General features: G+C 42.5%; 1 protein-coding gene across 1 annotated transcript in view; it reads right to left on the reverse strand.

Moving 5' to 3' along the window:
- The window catches only part of LOC141981515 (enoyl-CoA hydratase EchA19-like), a 32,591-nt gene extending 10,401 nt beyond the window's left edge, over nt 1-22,190 (reverse strand). Inside the window, exons 1-4 of the mRNA XM_074943174.1 lie at nt 21,899-22,190; nt 18,101-18,268; nt 8,213-8,310; nt 5,400-5,544 (exon numbers count right to left, since the gene is read on the reverse strand). Of these exons, the coding sequence (XP_074799275.1) occupies nt 5,400-5,544; nt 8,213-8,310; nt 18,101-18,268; nt 21,899-22,061 (574 nt within the window). The 5' untranslated portion in view covers nt 22,062-22,190. The remainder of the gene's footprint in view (nt 1-5,399; nt 5,545-8,212; nt 8,311-18,100; nt 18,269-21,898) is intronic.
- Between the last annotated feature and the right edge of the window lie 406 nt (nt 22,191-22,596).

Consider the following 22,596-nt stretch of genomic DNA (forward strand, 5'->3'; position numbering starts at 1 on the left):
TGCAAACTGCCTAGTCTCTGAGAATCAAGCTAGGCTCTTTCCTACTCTAGCTTCATCACTAATAAATATGCTTTTATAGACCAAATGATGCCCTCGGTGGCACCTGTGTAAACCCGGTGCCTTTCGTGAGGTTGCACAGTTGTTACTGGATGGGCCTCTAATTTAAGTCCTGATTGGACCATAATTTAGTAAACAGTTCTCTTGATGCACAAGGAGTACAAAAATCCAGCTCACTCTCTTTTAGCTGTGTTGACTCTGCAGGGATCTCAGAAGTCAAGAGTAATATTTGTCACAGAACAAATGTGACTAAGCACAGGGAGCAGATTTACTTTTACAAGTCACTTTTCAGAGCAGACCTGCACTTAAAGAAGTGACTTAATGTTGTTTACATGTTTATCAGAAATGTGCTGATGTTGTCAGGAACAATTCCCCAAGAAGAGAAAGCGTGAGACCCATCATAGTAGTGCCGGCAATTTGCCACAGTAGCTTGTCCAAGGTCACACAGGAAGTCTGTGGCAGAGTTAAGAATTGAACGCAGGTTCTCCAAATCCCATACTGGTGCCCTACCCATAAGTCTATTCTTCCTCCATAACCGGGTGCTCTCCCCTAACAGGTTTAAGATATAACAGGATGTTGCCATATGAATTTATTTCTGTGAAAGGTTTTTAAAAATATTCACATTTAGCTCAGACATCACCGCAATATTTCTTCATGGAGATGCTCTAAAAACTGGTTTAATGAAAATCAGTCATGATCTGAAATGAACTAAAAGGGAAATTTGTTCCCAGATCTTTACAGCCACCATGTGGATAAGTGGTCAGGATCAAAGGATAGATTATATGACAGCAGCAGCAGCACAAAAAGCCGATTTTAAGAGTGGCGTCTTCCCTGCAAAGACGCACCACCCACTCACTCAAAAAAAAAAAGAAAAGCACCACATGAAGCACTGTGTTCAAGTATTTAAAAATGGGCCAAACTACAATAAGCATAATACTGCAGCAGATGCTCAAAGAAGCATGGTGCAAGCGTGTTGCATTCCCTAGACATTCTTAGCACTGCTTTTTCTCTCTCAGCAAGGGCCAACAAACTATTAGGGTAAACCATGCTATTACAAACGATAGTTTGCATGCCCCTTGTTCAACAACTTGCTTTACAAATAGGCCTGTCTGTGGAATATACTAGAATGTCAACAGTGAAATCTACAGCTACTTCAGTCAAACTATCAGAGCTATGAAAATCCAGTTGCAGCACGTCCACTATCTGCAAGAATTTTAGCACAAGTTGTGCATGAGTCAACCAGAATTCAAGTAAGTGAGACCAGTAGAGTCATTGCAGCTGTTAAGGGCTGAAGTTTAGTATTCCCTCTCCCTGCCATACCCCCACAAGTCAGAGGAACTTTCCATAGCAAATACCTTGCCATACTCCCCCTTCTTGATTGTAATAAGAAGTTATTACTTTGGAGATACGTCTACACGGCACACCCTTTCAGCTACCTGTAGAGTACCTACACTACATATCCCCCTAGTAGGGGTATAAATAGCAGCAGAGACAGTGAGGCACTGCTAAGGTGAGTAAAGACGTGCCTGAACCCTGCAGGTATGTACCCTACATTCAAGACTCTCTACATGCCCAAGCAGTGCTTCCCTCATCTACTCTGCTATCTTTAGCAGTGCAGTGCCTTGCTGCTGGAGTCTTTCCCCAGAGCTTTTCCTCACTGCCTTCCCCTGGCTGAGCCTTTCATGTGTATCTACACTCCGCAGCATGGATGCGGCTTGCTTTTCACTGCAGCATGTAGCTATACATACCCTATATGCTGCCGCAAGTGGTGTGCAGAGTAGACAAAGCCTGAGCATCTCAAAATATAGTTAAAAGACTTATAAAATTTCCCATTAAATTCTTGAGATGGCAGGGACCTTCTTGTAAATAGGCTATTAGAGGCATCTCATAAGTCATCTGTACAACTCTAGATATAGATTGGTAGAGGCTGAAAGTTACCATCATCGTTGGCAGCCTCACTCCAGTTCCTGGCAAAAAGGTCTCCACATCACAAAAACAGCTACCATGTTTTGCAGTCTTTGCAGAGAGGCCAAGGATCTGAATGGCCATGGAAACTCAACTACCCCAACATCAAAAAGCCTAGAAATGAACAAGCAGGGATCCAGTCAGTTCCCTGCTGCCACAGGATCCTTCAGCACTCACTAGCACACCACTCTAGTAAGGCACTAATCCTGCAAACAATTAGGCTACATCTACAGTATAACACTTACCGCGATTCAGCTGCATTGTGGCTGAGATTCTCTAAGCCGATGGGCAAGAGCTCTCCCAGCAGCCTAATAACTCCTGCCTCCAGGAGAGGCAGTAGCTATGTCAGTGGGAGAAGCTCTCCCGTCAACATAGTGCTGTCTACACCAGCACTTAGGTCAGTGTAACTTACATCGCTTAGGGGTATGAATAATCCACACCCCCGAGCAACGTAAGTTATACCAAAGTTCCCTGTAGTGTAGACAAGGTCTTACTTTTGCTTAACTTTATTACTATGGAGTAGTCTCACTGAAATCAACAGAACTGCTCTTGGTAGTAAAGTAAAGCACATGTAATTGTTTGCAGCTGCACAGCGTGCATGTCATTTGACTTTTTAACTTTGTAAACCCTTTTTAGGCATCTTCCCTGCCTCCCAGGCCTAGAAAAAAGTGCCTCTCCTCAACGAGGCCAACAAAACAAAATTTGGAAAAAAGATTTGATAAATTTATTAAATTTCCCAGGAAAACCTCTTCCCAAGACTGATGTGGTATGTGAAATTTCAGGGCAATTGATTTGTTTGTTTGTTATATAGGGCTTATAATGAGAAGCGAGCTTTCATTTTAGCTATGGAGGAACTATCATTAGCCTTCAGACTAACTAGAAAAATATTTCATAGCTCTACTTCATACCTTTATTCCACACTCTTCTACCTAAATACATTGAAAAAAAAAAACTTGCTTTATTAGGAGGAAAACAATAACATCTTAAATTTAACAACTGTTTTATCAGCAGGAACTACAGTAGATATTCATGGCTTTATTAAAATTTAAAATAATAACCATTCATAATGATTATTTACATAAATGAACACAACAACAGCCATACTGGGTCAGACCAGAGGTCCATCTAGCCCAGTATCCTGTCTTCTGACAGTGGCCAATGCCAGGTGCCTCAGAGGGAATGAACAGAACAGGTAATCATCAAGTGATCCATCTCCTGTTGCCCATTCCCAGCTTCTGGCAAACAGAGGCTAAGGACACCATCCCTACCCATCTTGGCTAATAGCCATTGATGGACCTATCCTCCATGAATTTATCTAGTTCTTTTTTGAACCCTGTTATAGTCTTGGCCTTCACAACATCCTCTGATAAAGTGTTCCACAGGTTGACTGTGCATTGTGTGAAGAAATACACCTTTACCCTGATATAACGTGACCTGAAATGACACGAATTCGGATATAACGCAGTAAAGCAGCGCTCTGGGGGGCGGGGCTGTGTGCTCCGGCGGATCAGCGTGTCAGTGTGTCTGGCTCCGACACGCTGCTCTGAGCGGCGTGTTAAGGTGCTGGGCTGGGGCTGAGGGGTTGGATAAAGAGCAGAGGGTCTTGGGGGGTGGTCAGAGAGTAGGGGGGGTTGGATGGTTTGGAGGTTCTGGGGGCGGGATGGTTAGGGGATGGGAAATGGACATTGGATAGGGCGTGGGAGTCCCGGGGGGCGTGTCAGGGGGCAGGGGTGTGGATGGGGTCGGGGCAGTCAGGAGACAGGGAGCGGGGTGGGGGAGCTGGATGAGTCGGGGGTTGTGAGGGGTCAGTCAGGACAGGAAGTGACTATTAATAACTGAAATGCTCAAGGCCAAAGCAAGTTCGATATAACGCGGTTTCACCTATAATGCGGTATGATTTTTTGGCTCCCGAGGACCGCGTTATATTGAGGTAGAGAAGTACTTCCTTTTTGTTTGTTTTAAACCTGCTGCCTATTGATTTCATTTGGTGATCCCTAGTTCTTGTGTTATGAGAAGAAGTAAATAACACTTACTCACTTTCTCCACACTAGTCATGATTTTATAGACCTCTATCATATCCCCTCTCAGTCGGGGGCCACTCCGCTTGCGTATGCTGTGGCTCCCGGAAGCAGAGGCATGTTCCCCCTGCAGCTCCTATGCGTAGGGGCAGCCAGAGGGCGCCGCATGCTGCCCGGCTCCAAGTGCCGCCCCCACACCTCCATTGGCAGGGAACTGCGGCCAATGGGAGCTGCAGGGGCAGCGCCTGTGGACAGAGCAGCGCACAGAGCTGCCTGGCCATGCCTCCACATAGGAACCAGAGAGGGGAACATGCTGCTGCTGCTTCCAGGAGTTGCTTGAGGCAAGCGCTGCCTGGAGCCTGCACCCCTGAACCCCTCCATGCCCAAACCCCTGCCCCAGCCCTGATCCCCCTCCACACCCCTCAATCCCAGCCCAGCGCACCCTCCTGTACCCCAAACCTCTCATCCCCAGCCCCACCCAAGAGCTAGCACCCCCAGCCAGAGCCCTCACCCCCCCATGCCCCAACCCCCTGCACCAGCCCCAATTCCCCTCCCGCCCTCTGAACCCCTCAATCCCAGCGTGGAGCACCCTCCTGCACCCAGCCCCACCCCAGAGCCCGCACCTCCAGTTGGAGCCCTCACCCCCCCCCCAGCCCAGAGCCCCCTCCCGCACCCTCAACTTCTCATTTCTGGCCCCACCCCAGAGCCTGCACCCCCGCCCAGAGACCTCACCCCCTCCTGCACCCCAACCCCAATTTCGTGAGCATTCATAGCCTGCCATACAATTTCCATACCCAGATGTGGCCCTCGAGCCAAAAAGTTTGCCCAACCCTGGTGTAGACACTACCTTCACCAATGGGAGGGATTCTCCCGTCAGTGTAGGTAATCCACCTCCCCAAGAGACAGTAGCTAGGTCAACGGAAGACTTCTTCTGTCTGTCTAGTACTGTGTACACTGGGGGGTTAGGTCTGCGTAACTACATCACTCAGGGATGTGGATCTGTCACACCCCTAAGCAGTGTAGCTATGGCGATATAAATTCCCAGTGTAGATGAGCCCTTAGTTAGCTAGCAGTTTTCTAATTTCCAAACTTTCCTGTAACTTCTGGCTATAAAGAAAGCAGACAAAGAAGCAAAGAGAAAGAGACCCCGAGAGATCAGGGCCCAATTCTCAAATCAATCTGTAACCATGTGCCTGCAAACTGTATGCATACAAACCAGAAAATTGTGGGTCTATGTACCCAATTCACATATACAGAGATCGGTTTCGCACTTGCAAGAACTGGGAGAGCAATTCTAAAGACTTTTTTTTTAAAATCTGGTCTCTGCTATCTCTGTAGAGATTTTGTATGAAAACATACCAAAGCGTCTGCAGAACACTCCAAAAATGGCATTCTGCTCCACAACACGCAGGTCAGCCAAAAGAGAGAGCTCAAGACCCCCGGCCACTGCATATCCACTTACTGCAGCAATCACTGGTTTGGAAAACTTCATTCGGGAAGGACCCTATCAAAATAAAAGATATATTAATACATTCATACCACAGTATACATACCAAAGACCCAATCCTGCAAACACTGTTGGGCGTAGTGCTTAATATAGGATGGAGGTTTATTGACTTCAGCGGGACTATGCCTTGTAATAAGCATTTACAGGATTGGACCATATCTAGGATGGTTGCAACCAGCACATCAGCTAATGCACCCACATATACTAACTTCCATTTATTATCTTGGTTTTGTTGTGATCAATTTACATTTTTATTAATACAGTCTACTTGGTTTATTCGGGATTGCTTTGATATCCCTGGGTGCCTAATGAGACTGAATGACAATGATTGCTGTTTAATCAGGACAGCAGTAGGAAAAATTAATAAGACATTTATCCAGTGCCAATGGTGTTAAAGCAGATGTTCACAGTAGTGAAATTCTAAGCTTCCATCACAGAAGTTGCCCTGTATAGATTATGTAAAGATACAAACCAAATGATGACCTCAGATACATCTGTACGACTCCATGGTCTTCCAAAAACTTTACTTTAAATTTGAGCATGGACCACTGAGGCATAATCTGAAGGCAAAAAGGTTATACAGGTGCAGCCAAGGGCACAATTTGGCTAACAGAGCCTTTATTACTGGTTATGATGTTCAAGGTAGAAAGAACCCGGCTACACTTTCAGAGCCCATGTTGAGTTTTTAGGGCTGACCATATGAAAGACATTTTACTTGTCAGCTGAGCAAGTTTTGATATCAGGGAGACACTGTACACATGGAAGGAAGGAAATTCACTTCTTAAAGAAGGCATTTCATCCTTGATTTGTTTCCAATGTGTACAAATTTCATGATATACACTGCAATCATATAACATTTGAATGCCATAATTATGCATATTAGGACTGTATTAAGGATCAAGCATCAGTAATTTAGAGAAGTAGTCAGTATGCTAACAGACCAAATGCAACCCACAGCTGTTAGCGTTAATACAAAGGCATGCCTCTGAGAGACTATTGGGCTCAGCAAGTGAAAGACACAGGACTGCATACTGTGACCTATAGCCTTGTGGCTGTCTATTAAAAGCATGTTGCACTTAAACCACATCTTCCATCAGAGGACCTCGAACTCCTTTAGAAGGCTAAAAAGTTTTGTTATTTATATTATAAAGATGGAGAAATTGAGGGACAGTTAAATAAGCTGTTTGCCCACTCAAATTACCACTCTTTCATGAACACAACAATTCAAACAGCAGGATTATTTTGCTTGTATACGTTGAGTCTCAGACAAGATTCTCAAAAACACTCTAGAATAACTTTCAGGAAGAAAAGATTTCATTCTATTTGAGTTATACACCCTCATCTGTCAAAATGCTAAATAAATTTACAGATATGAGAAGCAGCAGCAAACTTCAGACAGGAATATGCACTACTCTATCCAGTGAGACTGACACCTTGTTTTCATCTCAACTGGAGAAGCCTAGTGACTTTATTGACCCTCACTCTATCTAAGATAAAAACAAAACTGACAATGTATGGTGATGACAGGTTTCAGAGTAGCAGCTGTGTTAGTCTGTATTCGCAAAATACAGTCTCTAAGGTTAGTCTCTAAGGTGCCACAAGTACTCCTTTTCTTTTAATGTATGGTGAATGAATTCCGATACCCAAGTATCTAATTCAACATTTTGTTTTCTGAGACTACTGATTTTATCAACATGTCACCATTAATGTACTTCTGGCGAACGTGCTGTATATGGAAACAAATCTCTCAGTGCCCATATAAAGTGATGTTCAAAGCATTGAGCACAGCTATCTAACATACTGAAAAAAAGCACTTACCTAACACCTCCACCTTACAAGTGGTCTGTCTTTAGCAAGCTTCCCCAGTGAACCTGAAGTTCTTGTGCTTTCATATGTACCTCTCCTACATCGCCAGCCACAGCAAGTACAAATATAAAGATACTCATTTTTAGGAGGCAGAAAGATTCTTCTAACTTCATAATCAGTCTGTTTCTGAGCAAAAACAGTGAACTCCTGCACCAAAGTCTTCATGGTAGAGATACCATGCAAATGGAGAATGACTGGAGTCATATGAACATTGGTGAAAATCCTGCTTTCCAGATGTGACTAAGATACCTACATATGACACTGGGCCAAAGTTTTCTTTACCACTCAACTTAAAGAAAAAATATGATACACCATGTTGGAAAATAGTTAATAGATCTTTGGATCCTGTCTATCCCTCAGCAGTCTCTGCCTATGACATTTTCATTTGAACTACAAATGACCCTGTGCCACAATCATGTAATTCATATTTATATAAACAGAGGGTACAGTATATATAATTTCCAAGATGTCTAGGAGGTGATGCATCATAACTAAATGCCTACTTTTCCTTTGGGGAAACAATCCCATTTGTTTTTAGTTAACTTCAAAGAGGACAAGTATATTTTCCCCTTTTTGTCTCTGCAAGTTAACAGAAATTTGTCACTTGTTTCCATAAATCAGGATTTTAAAGTTTTCTTGTCTGTCAAAAACAAAACAGCTGCCTCTCACACATATAGCAAAATAACTGAAACACAATGATCTGGTCCTGCAGCAATTTCAAGCCACGAAAATTGACTTTAGTTTCACTGAATTGCCCAAAACCTCTCCACGCTGCACAGTTCTGTTTCCAAGTACATACCATGGGACCAGGACATTTGGTGACATCTTGTTCCAATTTGATTGAGGTTGGGTTGTGGGCCAGCTCTTTCAAATCATAACCAGCGCAGAAATTACCTCCTACAAAACACCGCAAAAATTAGACTCCGCAGCAATGAATCCAGGAAAGCACCAGTGTGGGGTCAGTGGAGCTCCAAATATTCACATTTTTTCCTTGAGGTTTGTCCAAAGAGCTGCTTTTGGGGTGGCTCAAGGGACCATTTTCTTTTATTCAGAAGTTTATTTAACCCTGAAAGCCTTGTTGAGAGTCTGCATCAGACAATTTATACACACATCTAAGGAACAGATCTGGATCAGAAAATGTATACGTATATCTCAGACAAACATCATTTCAATATTTCTGTCCATCCATTTAGTGACAGCAGCATTTTGCTACAATGTGACTTTCAAATGGGATTATTGATAATGAAAGTGTAGCCACACCTACTGTCAAAGGTGCATGAAAATTTCCATTGTCAAGGGGTCATTTTCAGCTCCTTACCCAGTGAAGCTGGTTTCAGGGCACATTATGCCAGACCAAAGTGGCGTATAATGTATAGTAGATCCATCCAGTTTTATGTGAGAGACTTAGGCCCAGATCCACAAAGGTATTTAGCCCCTTAACTTCCATTGATTTCAATGGAAGTTAGGATCCTAAACAGCTTTCTGGATCTAGGTTGTTTATTTATTCTACCTTTAAATTTTTCTGATTCATTTTGAAGTTAATATTATTGTCAAGTGTAAGACTTAGCAGAGTTCTTGTCCATGACTAGGGCTCCTATATCCTAGGGTGATACAAAAAATAATAATTGTTATTATTACAGTCACAGGGCCAGATCTTCAGCTGACATAAATTGGTATAGCTTAATTGAAATCAGTGTAGTTGTACCAATTTACACCAGCTGAAGATCTGACTCATCAATCTTAAATGATATTTCAACAGAAAGTAGCACTTCCATTACACCTGTCTTTTTCAGTTGTATAAAAGGTAAGTCAATGAAGACAAAGGATCTGATTCTCATTTATACTCCGATCCCTTTTCATCACTCTGGCAGCACAAAAGGGCCTTGAAGTGGGTTTAAAACATATCTAAGACGGCAGAAGAAAAAAGTTGTATGATATTCTAAGGAATTTGCAAAACAATGTAAGGCCCAACAGTACCCACTGCCTGAAAGGCTACAACATGCCAAATGTGTCCATAAGATTGTCTTTTTAAAAGTACATTGAACTATTTGTTTGAAAGCTAGTGGGTGTCATATTTTAAAACATTAAATCTAACATATCTAACACACAAAAGAAGGCAGGGTAAAAAACTGTCCAGGCAACCTTAATTTTACCATCCTACGGCCTGAGTGCTTCCCTCTGGGCTCTCAACATATTTTTAACTTCATTGTTTCTATTGACTAGACTACAGCTTAACCAGGTACTGTTGAGTCACATCACTAATGAGGGGGAAAGACTTCCTAATAGTAATGTAAGTTGGTTCTCCAAATGGTTTATTTCCTCCATAGAGGCACATTATTAAGCTCATGTTATCAATACATGGGATGTGGGATCCATGAAACATAGACTTAGAAAGCTTTAGTGTGCATTTCAACATCCATCCCAAGCAAACAGTTCTTTTTTTAAGTGTTGGGCTAACATCACCAACTCAGGACCATATCCTCATCCGGTCCTCCATTAATGTCAATATTCAGCAGTTGAGGATCTGGCCCTCAGGTTGTGTACTGAGATCTGAATTTAAGATCTGAAGCAACAAGGAGGAGGAGGGAGACTATGAGCGTGTGGAGAGATAAACTTGTCAGAGAACTTCATTTACTGATAAATCAGCCTATTTTCTCTTTAATGGGATCACCTCCACAGATCTCATCTGTTATCAGATCTGTTATCTGTTTTGAATTGCTCTGTGGAAGAAAGTGTCCATGCCAGGCAGCAATGCTTACAGAAAGCAGAAAGGGAGAGTCTAGGTAGCAGGTCTCTTGATTCAAAGGGGCTATGATAATTCAAATAATAAACAACAACAACAGTCAGAGAGATGACATCTCACATGAGCAGCACACAACAATTTGGGAATGTAGGCTACAAATAGCTGATCCGATTGATGAAAAAAAGAACAGGTTTAGGGTGAGGTGGAAGTCTCTCTTTATTTTATGAAGAATGACTTCACCAATGGACAAATGATGCCAGGGAAAGAAAGCAGATAAAGGGCTTAATTGTGCCTTATCGGCACAGCCCTGCATTGGGAAGGCATTGCAGAGCCACACTGCCCCAGAGAGAACACCCAAGAGGCATTCTGCCTCAGAGAAAACATTCTTCCTGTGTATACAGAGATAGCATATACGCTGCTATAGGGAGCTCCCCTAGTCAGTGTGCAGGGATACAGTCATGACCCTGCCTAGTCCCTGTGCCCTCTGGGGCACCATGTACACTGCGAGTAAGGATGGAGCAATCTTATCACTCCCCTAAGCACAGGGAGTGCAATTCAGGTTGGACCTTGCAAGGGTAGTGGAGGAGTGGGGAAGAGGATATTTGTGGCCTCACCCATACTGTGCACTCAGATAAGGCTGGGCAGAATTTTTCCTTTAATTTTGAAATGATTTTGTTGGAACTCCAAAACCTGCTTGGTAAAGAATCTGGAAGGAAGAGAGGGGGAAAAAAAAACAGGAAACAGTGTGACGATCTCTTGAACATGCAATAATCTAATTATTTTAGATTAAGATAGCGTTTCCCTTACAAGAAAGGCTGCATGACAGCAGTTAACGCAGAAGCCTGAAAGGAGGAAAGTATAGTAACTCAGGATGAAAGTTAGTTCCCAAGGAAGGGTTAGACACCTGACTAATAAATGAATATGGAGAAGCTCTCAGGAAAGCTGTTACTGTGAGATACAAGAAAGGAGGAGTCACTGAATGTGGAAAGCCAACAACTACTGTATAAACACATATTGCTATCCAAAATCCAGACTGAGCTATGGTTAGAAGATAACTGAGAATAACATTTTCATAAGTGCTAAATTCACCTAGAAGTTACACAACACACTGACACAAAATTAAACTCTCTCTTCATTCAAGTTAGCTGTGTGACTGAGATGAAGGAAATACCAAGTCTAGAAATCTAAAAGAAATCCATGTCAGAAAATGAACTCTTGGGAGAAAAGTTTCATACAGGTTTGAATCAAACAATCCATGTTCTGGTTAAGGAAATCTCCCAAATCATTGTTGTAAAAGAATGACCCTGAGTATGAATTAAAGCCCTATCTACAAAAGCCAGATAACAGTGTTTAACAGCTGTGGTTAAGCAGGTTTTAAAAATGGTTGTGGCTGAACTGGGCTATAAGCCAGTTTGGCCAGCCAGTGTGGACCTTACCCAATTATGCTAAAGCTAGGTTAAAACATATGTTCTAGCCACAACCTCTAAAGTTTCTGTAAGATTCCTCCAAGGGATGCTGCAAAACCTATTTCTGTTTTATGTTCCAAATCATTAGTCAGTGCAATAGCATGTAATAGGGGGTATTAAATACTCTTAACATAAACCAAATGAGTGTCATTAGCTCTCTAACACTTTATCCAATAAAATAGTTTATGTGACGCTGTGTAAGTTAAGCATCTCCATGACAATTTTCATAACACATTTAATACTGGGGAGATGAATAATGAATATAAATAAGTGCAAAGTAATTTTGTTTTGAAAATTAACCTGTTAATGGGAATGAGGAACAAGAACAACTATGCTATTAATGCTGAAAGAAACCCTGTGCTCTCTGACAAACGTGAGAAAAGGTCTCCCAAGACTAAATCATTTGTGAATGAGACATGAGGACAGCTTTCTGCAGTGCAGTATGACACAAGTTATTGCACTCAGGGCTATATTAACACAGTAGTCTTTACAGTTTACTAGTGTAGTCCTGTTTGCATCTCAGTTTTCAAACAAACAAGAGAAAACATCAAGTTACTTCACAATACACCATCAGCTTTTACCTATAACAGATCAAAGTTCCTTGGGGGAAAGAGATGGGGACACTGGTGGTGTTCACTATTCCAGAAATGGTCTTTTAGGAAAAAAAATCTCTACCCTGCACTAACTCCCCTGGTCTTAGTTCTATTGGGGCAGAGGGCAGGAGGGAGAAGAAGATTCTCTCACAGATGTGGGCAGCAACTAAACTACTTCTCGGACACGACTGCGATCTCAAAGCCACAATAACTTCTGCAGCACAAACTCCCTTAAGAAGTCCCAGTAGATTCGTGTAGCCAGGGATCAACTAGCAAACCTCCTACTTCTCCCCTGTGTGCTGGGGCACAGTGTGCTTCCAGGAAGATGGGCTTTGTAAGGCACAAGAGCTTCATGCCCATGGCATGGAGCCCAGCCCCGCTCCAGCCCTGGGGAACCACGCAAGTCCCGCTGCAGGCAGGCCACTCTACCTCCTCAAAGGAGTGTGTGGGGAAGAATTTGCCTTTATGTCACGTAATACAATACGTGTTATTCCTATATTTAAATCTGAGGTTCTATGAAGAGCAGCGAGGCCACCTAATCTCACATAGGTGCCCAGAGGCCACAAGCTGCACGTTTAAACCATTTGGGCTGTGGCAAGACTAGACAGTGGTATCATATGCTAGCTGAGATTATGAAATAGCTTCTTAAAAAGTAAACATAGAAATAAAAATCTTCTGATGGTGAAAGAAAATGAAAAAACCGGTCTTTTGGCACTGAAGATCCCGGTCTAATATCAGCATTGCACTGACTTTTTAGTAACTCTCCATATTCTCTTCCTTTGCAGATGCCAATTTTATGATTAAACACTGAATAAAGGCTGCATTCTATACGGATGTGTCATTTAAAAGAAAGTGAAGACGAAGTAAACAGGAATTCATTTCCAGGGTTCTCACTGGTGCATGCCAAAAACCTATTCGCCCTTCCACCCCCTCCACTTCCTTATCACTGAAAGTATGCCTCCTCCACACAGCTACTCACAGCAGAAAGAGTGAATTCAGACCATTTCTTGCATGACTGAGGTGTCGTTTCTTCAGAGTTCTGGAAGTAGTAGAAAGCACTGCTGCTCACTGCTCCACCACAATGAAAATCAAAACATTGAAACCCACCACATTTACTTTAATATTCAACTGTACGACGTACAGAAATCCCTTGCTGTCTCTAAAACATAAGAGGCCACAGAGCAAGAACCTCCCTGATACAGTTTAACAGATGGAACCACTGTACTAGGCTGCAAAATTCAGTGTTCTAATTCTCTCTGTTAAGTCAGTTAGGGTGGCATAAATAACCCATGCATATGTCCTGGGGATGTAAAGCTTTAAAATATACACACAACTTTCCTTTTTTAGTCTACAACAATTTCTGTAATTTTCTCAGGACTTCAGTAGTACCACTGACTCCAGCCTAGCACCTCTTTTCTATTTGAATAAGAATGGTCATGTATTAATATTAAGAATGTATTAGTTTTGTTAGCATGTATTCAGCTTCATAATACTTAATACATAGAGAATGATCAGTCTGGAGACAGGGGACAGAAAAAAATCCCGCAAAAACCCCTAGGCTGAAGTTTTCAAAAGTGACTTGTGATTCTGGGTGCCCAAACTGCAATACTTTAAAGGGGCCTGATTTTCAGAAAGCAGGCTCAGCACTTTCTGAACGCTAAGTCCCTTTATGGTATCTCAATTTTGGGCACACAAAGTTTGAGGCACCAATAATAATAATAATCACAAGTCGCTTTTGAAAATCTTGTTTTTTCAGAAGACACCAGAAAGACAAGGAATATAAGTGTTTGCCAGTAATACATGGTAGCGCCCAGTGATCGGACAGTCATTGCTTTTGTGCTGATACTTGGTTTGGGAGTTAGGATGCTGAGTGAGAGGAATCATATAAAGGCAGACTGAGAAGTCAGAAGAGTGAGGCTAGAGAAACTATGAGATGTATGAACAGAGCCAGTAATCCAAAGTCATACCCACTGTAACTCTACTGAAATCAGTGAAGTTACACCAGGGGTAGATTTGGCCCAGTGAGTTTTTCTTGTAGTGAACAACAGAGACTGTTCTTGTAAAATGGGTGAGTCTGTTCTTGCTGAACCTTACACACCTAAGAGGTCAATCATTACATATACTGGCATAAATTAAATAAATACCACAGAGAAATCCACAAGCCCAGTGCCTTTGATAACTTGTTCCCAGCGGAAGACTGAGGCCTGGTCTACACTGGGGGGGTGGGGGGGGAAATCAATCTAAGTTACGCAACTTCAGCTACATGAATAATGTAGCTGAAGTCGACGTACTTAGATCGACTTACCGCGGTGTCTTCACCACGGTGAGTCGACTGCTGCCATTCCCCCATCGACTCCGCCTGCACCTCTCGCAGCGGTGGAGTACAGTAATCGACGGGAGAGCGCTCGGGGGGAGGGAGGGGTTGAGTTATCGTGTCTAGACTAGACGCGATAAATCAACCCCCGCTGGATCGATTGCTGCCTGCCGATCCAGCTGGTAGTGTAGACATATCCTGAGCATCATTGATTAAAACTTAGTGGATCTGGGCCAGAGATGATAGATTAAATTAAAGAAAATACAAATGAATGAACTCAGCCACTAAATCCTATTATAGGCCCATGTCAAAGTGAAGGCTGATCTAATTTTACAAGAGGAATTCTGCTCTAGGAAACTACCTGCATGGTTTGGAAAAGTGTGGGAATCTCCAAATACAAAACTCTAATGGCAGGTTGGGTATTTGACTTGTTCCTCCCCTGAGAAAAATAAATGTCTTCTCTCAAAAACGAGACACTGTTTTTATTTGGCCTTTTTTCCAGTTTAAAAACAAACAGGCCTTACTTGTTAGGCCTGTATTTTAAAGTGTTTTGCATTTTGTTTGTTTGTTTTTTTAAGGAACACGACCTAGAAATGAATTAATTTGCATCAATGACATCTAAAATCTCACAATTTAAATGGTTATAACTTTAGAGTCTTGGATGCTGAGCTATTTATATAATAAGATACACATGCATGTGTGCATTTTAACTAAAATAGTTAACTAGAGCAAAATAGACAGGGTAGATTTGATTTAATCAAATTGATGTTACGTCTGGAGACACAAATCCACAGTTTGAGAAATGCAAAACGAACTAAGCATCTCTGATGGTATCTTCTAGACTGAACACTGAGTTCCATTGGGTAGATAGAAAGATTAACCTAAATAATCTATACAGAAGACTATGGAACCCCGTAAGATTGGGTCCCCAATCCATGAACTATTGGAACTCATTTACAAAACTTTTCTTAAGCATTACATGAATATATTGTCTCACACTATAGAATTTGAATTTATAATCCCTATTCCATGATGAGATATCCTTGAGCTATAATGTACAGTATCTTAATTAAAACTATCTTTACATAAGTTTTTTCCTCAAAAAGCATTTAAAAAAAAAAAAATCATTGATTTTTATCCTACCTGAAAACAGATCTCCATACGTAGTGGTGATAAAAGCATCTCTGACTACTGAGAGCTATCAAGGCAGGCCAGAGAATAGGAAATAATAGAGGAACGCACAAAAAGTTATTAAAATAATAGGAGCAATAAGTTATAAATACTGATCCTGTAGAAGTAAATGGGAGGTGACTTGGCCAGGATTTGACCCTGCAAATGTAAAGTGTCTTTAAACTGGTGTGGCAGTCACTGCTAGGAACTGCTGGAATTGCTACTAAATGTTCTGACTGTAAAAAAACTAACATGATATTTCCACCATGAATGTGAATGTTTTCCTCCTCTCTGGATAATGACAAGACAGCTACTTCTAATTAAAGTTTAGCAATGTGTCTCTTCTTATTTTGCTACCTCCATCTGACAATTCACACAAGTATGTTCATATACTCTTTGAAGTTTAGGGTGAGGTTGTTTTTTCCAAGTGCTGGGTTTTATGTCTCAATCATCCTAAATTCAACTGCAGCGCTTCCAAGATAAATGAATAAAGCAAGAAAAAACTGCACATGCATCTTAAATAATATGCATGTTCTCATTTCCTGTTTTGATTTTCAGATACATGTGCCTTGTCTTACCCTAGTCCGTGGGCACAATAAGTCATTTGTATTGGACAAAATAAGTCATTGGGAGGTTTTCCGTCACCTAGAGTAGAATATATTCAAATATAAAGGATTTCTCAAAAGTCACACAGCACCTGAGCAGTATAATTACAATAAAAACCCTCCAACAGTCAGATTCTCAGTTAATGAAAATCAATGGAGCTATGTTGATTTATACCAGCTGGGTATCTGACCCTCAATCATAATTATCATGATATTATACATATTTCAAAGAACAAAAACAGGAATTTGTCTCAGAGTTTCTTATTAGCTTATAAACAACTATTACTCAAGGGCACATTTTACAACAAGCATCAAATGAATTCATTTAGTTGTATCTAAAATATTTTACCTCTTCATAACTTTAAGTTCAGTGTATAAGTGAACATGTACATTGACACAGTCAAGAAAGCATGAGTTATAAAGCTTAGCAGCATCTGGGAACAGCTGCTATTTTGCTGAAAAGGCAGCAATATAAACAGTGATGTTTATTAGAAAAAAGAGACCCTGACCAAAATCAGGTTATAATTAACCAATTCACTGCTTGTGAAGGTATATCATTGCAAAAATGTTCAACAGTGGTCATTTATTTTGGGTTCCTCCATTTTTGAATGCCAAACCTAAGACAACTTCGAACTGATTTTCCAAAGTGTTGAGTATTCACTTCTCCTCTGGAAGTCAGCATGAGCATCAGAAGTGTGAGCAGCACCTCTGAAGTTCATGACCAACATGTCTCAAGCTGAGCACACAAAATATGAGGCATCCAAAAATCAGTGTCCACTTCACTGTCTGTGAAACTATAGCATGAGTCCAAAAAAATTTTTTCAAAATTGTAGAAGATTAATCTCAGGAGGAAGAGAATAGCCTTGTGACAGTTTGGGGAACATGTTTGTGTCAACATATAAATCCCTAATATCATTTATGGTTCTAACAGCCATTATGAATTAGATCATCCATTTGGTGGCAGGGACCTGGCATGTAGTGAACAAACTATGTCTGGAGAAGTTAAATAGGGCCATCAACAACTGAATAGCTTTGCCCTGAAAGGCCAATGGAGGTTGCTACCAGCAGAACCACTGAGTTTTAAAAACTCTTTGCGTAGCAAAGCCTTGGGAATTGGGGGACAGAAAATCACCGGCACAAGGACAGAAAAAGAAAAGATGTTACAGATTGCTTTTTAAAAAGAGATGAGCACTTTGGGCAAGACAGTCAGCCTGTCACAAGAAATAGAGGACACAGCTGGAGAAGTGGGCACAGAACAGGCTTTCCCTTTCCAAGGAAACTGACCAAAACCCTAAGAACTCTCAGAAGCGGTGAGGACTCTGGCCTCTCGGGGGCAGGAGAGGAATTGCATTCATGTGTTTATTGTTTTGCCTACATCTGTAATTCTGCTGTGCTGTCTATGAGTAAAGTATGTGTGTTTAAGAAGTTCCTTTATAAAGTCTGTGTTCCCTACTTTAACTGCCACGTTTCCCCAAAGAGTTAAACTATAAACTAAAGTGCCCCTGGGGATGGAGCTATGGGGAAACCATGCACAGACAGCAGGGGAGCTTCAGCACTGGTCTCAAGGCTGAAGGCAACTACACTGAGGAGTCCCACATCCCAAAGAAGAGGGCCAGACAGGAAGTCTGCATGCCAGGAGCATGCCCTAGAGGCTCAGTTAGACAGTGACTGGACTCTGCCCTGACCCAGATGGCTGGAAAGCAGGCTGGATTCAAATGTTGGGTCTGATTATAACAGCCTGGTGACCACCCACTGTGGGGGAGGGGGAAATAAGGCAGGGCTATCACAAATCTCACCTATTCCATGAAGTACAGCAACAGTTAGTGAGGTATCATCTTCAAATGAGGTGAATGCCTGCAGAAGATTTGCTGCAGTCTCCTGATTCACAGCATTCCTAGCTTCCGGCCTGTTGATCCCAATTGTCATGATGGTTCCATGTCTTTCAGTGACTACATTCTTCTTCCCTGTGTGCGGGGGAAAGAAAAACAATCAGCGTAAAAGTATATTTACATTCCTTTTAGTAAGTCATTAATACATTAAAAAAGGGGTCTGAAAGGCTTAAAATGTTTTACTATTAGACAACAGAGACATTTAAAATAAACAAACAGAGGTAAATCCAACATATTACTTTTACCACTTACATCATTCCTTCATGAACATTTTTAAACATTTTAATATATAGTATCTTTGCCAGGCTTGTATTTAAGCAACAGTAAATAAGGACAGAAGGTATTTCCTGAGAATTAATAACAATGACCAGCTGTGACGAGTGGACTGTCTCAAGCGCAGCTGGGGATCACTCTTCTGGGTGAAATGCGCTGTGGGGTCATTGTTATTGCTAAAAAATGAAGGGAAAAAGTTATTTTTAAATGCAAGAGGTAGTTTCATCTGGTATTGGAGGTAAAGGAATTTCTACAGAATTAATGTTAAGCAAAGCAGGCAATCAGGTTGCTTAAAACAGCCCTCAATAACCCATTTTACAATAAACATTAGCTTCTAATTAGATAACTACCAAGATTGTTTAATGTAGTAAATAATCATATTTACCTCAAGATACAGTAACTCTCTCTTTCTACCAAAATAGGAAACCAAGGGTACAATTCTGCTCTCAGTGTAAGTAGTTGGATTATTTACTCTCTGCGGTTTCTTACTAAGTGTGCGTACTGTACCCAGCACAATGGGGTCTCGGTCTTAGCTGGGGATTCTAGGCACTGCATGAATTTACAAGGAGCTATTCCAGAACACAGCAATGAAACTAGAAGCAGAATTTGGCTTAGTACCTGTAATTTTACATATATTCTAAATGTTTTCTTTGTACATAATTGAAAATCTAAGTTTTTCCTTTCAAGCAGTAGTCTACAGGGACCTGAAATCTGAAGTCCAGAAAAAAAAGTAACAGATTCTCATTGGATTTGGATCTTTTGTTGCTTGCGTGTCACAGCACTTTTCAAGTTACCACTGGTGTATGAATCAGTAGAATAAATTTCCTAGATTAACTGCTGGGGGATGGGAAAAACCTTGGTTAACGATCTGTTATTTCTACAGTATTGTTTTTATAGTTATGTTTTAGTTCTGCCATAGCTGTGCATGGTGCTTTACAGTTAAATGGCGTAAATTGGCCTCATTTCCCTGCTCTCGATAGAACAAATCCGATTTACAAAAGCTGAAGTTCTGGCCCAGTTATTCACTTCTGATGGGACAGTCAGGAAGACCTTTATACCTGAGAGATCATATTTTTCCATGTTCCACACTATCACAGCTGTAATTGGCAGAGGTTCTTCCATATAAAGGAGAGAGGGGGGTCTCCCAGCAGGATATTTGCTCTGAGGAGCCCTCAGCTTTGGAACCCAATTCCCCCATTAGTGCAAAACCACCTGAGTCTGTGGACAGTCAGGGAATACTGCATAGCTATCTATTTACACAAGTTTGGGGGGATGTAAGGGATGGTGTTTGTGCAGAAAGGGGCACTTGGGAAGCTTTATTTTATTACTATTTTGGGTGGAGGAGAAGCTGTTGGCTATGCTTCTAAAGTTATTTTAAGTTATTGGCATAGGCTCCTAGAGTCCAGGATAGGTGGTATACATTTTACATTGAAAGAAATAAGAACTGCTGTCGGATTGGCTAGAGTCAGATAGTTTTTACTAACCTCAGATGCATCCACTCAGGATGCATTTATTTGTTTGACATATGTGATCTGATTGATTAATATTACTCTAGATCTTAATATTGCTCACCGCTAAGGAGCCTAGGCAGCAGAAGTCTACTAACTCATCACATCACTGTTTTAGCCAATTATGAGCCAGGATTTTTCCCTTCGGATGTAACAGCAGCAATAAGACACTCCACTTCCCAGGGACTGATACATTCCTAGGGTGATTAAAGTAAAATCAGCCTTTATTCTCACGTTTTATTAAACATATTTAAGGCAGTCTACAACCACCCCAAATTGCACAGATAGCATTTCATTTTAAATGCATGGTCATCCATGTATACTTCTAAAGCTTGACTCTTTCTGAGTGAAATTCAACTGTGTGATGGGTCAGCACAAATCCTCTGACCCATACAAATCCCCTGACCCATACAAATCCCACTTAAGGTCTCAGAACAGGACTTCACCCTTCATGAAGCATAGGGATTGGAGAAGAGAGCAGAATGGGGCTTTAGAATCAAGAAATTCATTAAAAGCAACAAAGAATCCTGTGGCACCTTATAGACTAACTGACGTATTGGAGCATAAGCTTGCGGCTTTTACAGATCTAGACTAACACCGCTACCCTTCTGATACTTGACACCATGCAAGAAATTCACTGCTATTCAAAAATGAAACACCAAGCTAGTGTTGGGGCTCAGTCAGTAGAGCATTGTATCCAACAGCAGTTCTTCAAGAGTGCAGCACCCTAACTTAAAAAATAAATAAAAAGTTTTAAAAAAATTGAGTCACCTGCTGTATAGTTTACCATTTATTCATCAGTTTCATTTTGTCCAGTGCAAGGTGAAGACCACTCTCTAGGCAAAGCATCTATCTCATGAAGGAAACATAAACAGAGGTCCTGCAACCATCACTTCTCCAACTAGGATGATAACAGTCCTTGTCTAAAGAAAAGGAGGACTTGTGGCACCTTAGAGACTAACAAATTTATTTGAGCATAAGCTTTCGTGACAAAAGCTTATGCTCAAATAAATTTGTTAGTCTCTACGGTGCCACAAGTCCTCCTTTTCTTTTTGCGGATACAGACTAACACAGCTGCTACTCTGAAATAATTCGTTGTCTACTATCCTTTAGTCTCCATTCTGTTGTATGCCTCATCGGGGCAGATTCACTGGTACACTCACCAGCTCTGTGCCACTCTGATGACACAAGGGGGCCATAAACCTGGCAGAAGTGGGTTATCAGCTGCTCTGTAAGGGGGTAAAGCAGGCAGAGGGTAACACTGAATCTGGACCATTGTCTTCAGGATAGGGTACAGTGCTGTTTTTCATGCTGAGGTCAAATTTCCAACAAAAGAAATGGAATGTCATCAAGACACATGAAAACGTGGGGTCCCCAAATAATCAAGAATTCCTGTTTTGGTTTTGGTTTTCAAGTCTAATAAATCAACAGCTCAGAGCCCCCTATAAATCAGCTTAGAATCTGCAGCTCCCACCAGACGCCCCACCTTGGGATACATTACTCAGAATTTAATGCTGATCCTTCCCTAAAGAACAATTCGTCCTAGAAACGGACATTTGATATGACCCAAAAGCCTCTCGAAGCGAAGGGAGCTATTACTGCTCAGAGCATAAACCGTGACATTTACTAAGGGCCGTGGGGTGAGCGGGGCCTCCTAAAAACCACGCAGGCTCCGAGACGCCTCGCAGCGCTTGTAATCTAGCAGCGTGGGCGCGACTGCAGGCGCGAAGCAGCGGTGAGGGACTCCTGTACTCTAGCAGCGAAGGGCACGGGGTGGCTTTGCCGCTCCCTGGGGAGTCCGCCTCCACATCGCACGCTCCGGCAGCGGCAGCAGCCGGGGTGGCGCTGCTCCTCCCTCCCTTCCCCGTTAAGTGTTGTCCTGTCAGCAACCCAGTGAGCACTGCCCTCTGCCGGGGACACAAACCTTCGCCTCCCGGTGTCCCCGCTCCTGCTGCAGCCGAGGAGGAGGAGGAGGAGGCGGCGGGGGTCTCCCTAGCAGAGGCACCTGCTGCTGTTGCCGCCCGGCGGCTGCCCAGGGCCGCCCTGAAGAGGAGGCGCGCAGGGTTGCGCACGCGCTGCCCGGACATCCCTCTTCAGCGACCCCAAAGCCGCGCCCCGCTGCCCCCCGGGCACGCGGATGGTGCCAGCGCGCAAGGCGCAGCTGTGGCCCGCACGCACGGACCAGCCTCCCACGTGGCCTGAGCGGCTGCTGATCTCTACCCTCTTTCAAAATGGCCCCGGTCCCGTTGGTCTCGCCACCACTGAAGCCGCAGGCTGCCCCCAGGGAAGGTAGCTGCCTCTTCAGCTGTCAGCAGGCGGGGAGGGTCACTGGGGAGGCAGCCGCAATTGGAGCCAGTGGGTGGTGATCTCTGGCATGTAACAGGAGTATCGACCATTGTTAGCCCCTGGACCCAGATCATGCGACCGTCCTTGGGCCGGGAAGTACAGGGTCCAGTCTTCTGCTGGGTGTGCCAGACCCTTGTTCCGGCCCGGCTCTGTGAGAGAGCAGGGGAACGTGCTCCCTGTCCTTATCCCCGGCAGAACTGCCCCCTGTTGCTGCTTTAGGTGCCCTCTTTGTACTAGGCACTATCACAACTGCATGCCACCACATTGGTGGCAATG

This window comes from Natator depressus, chromosome 2 (assembly GCF_965152275.1).
Source record: "Natator depressus isolate rNatDep1 chromosome 2, rNatDep2.hap1, whole genome shotgun sequence".
Lineage (NCBI taxonomy): Eukaryota > Metazoa > Chordata > Testudines > Cheloniidae > Natator > Natator depressus.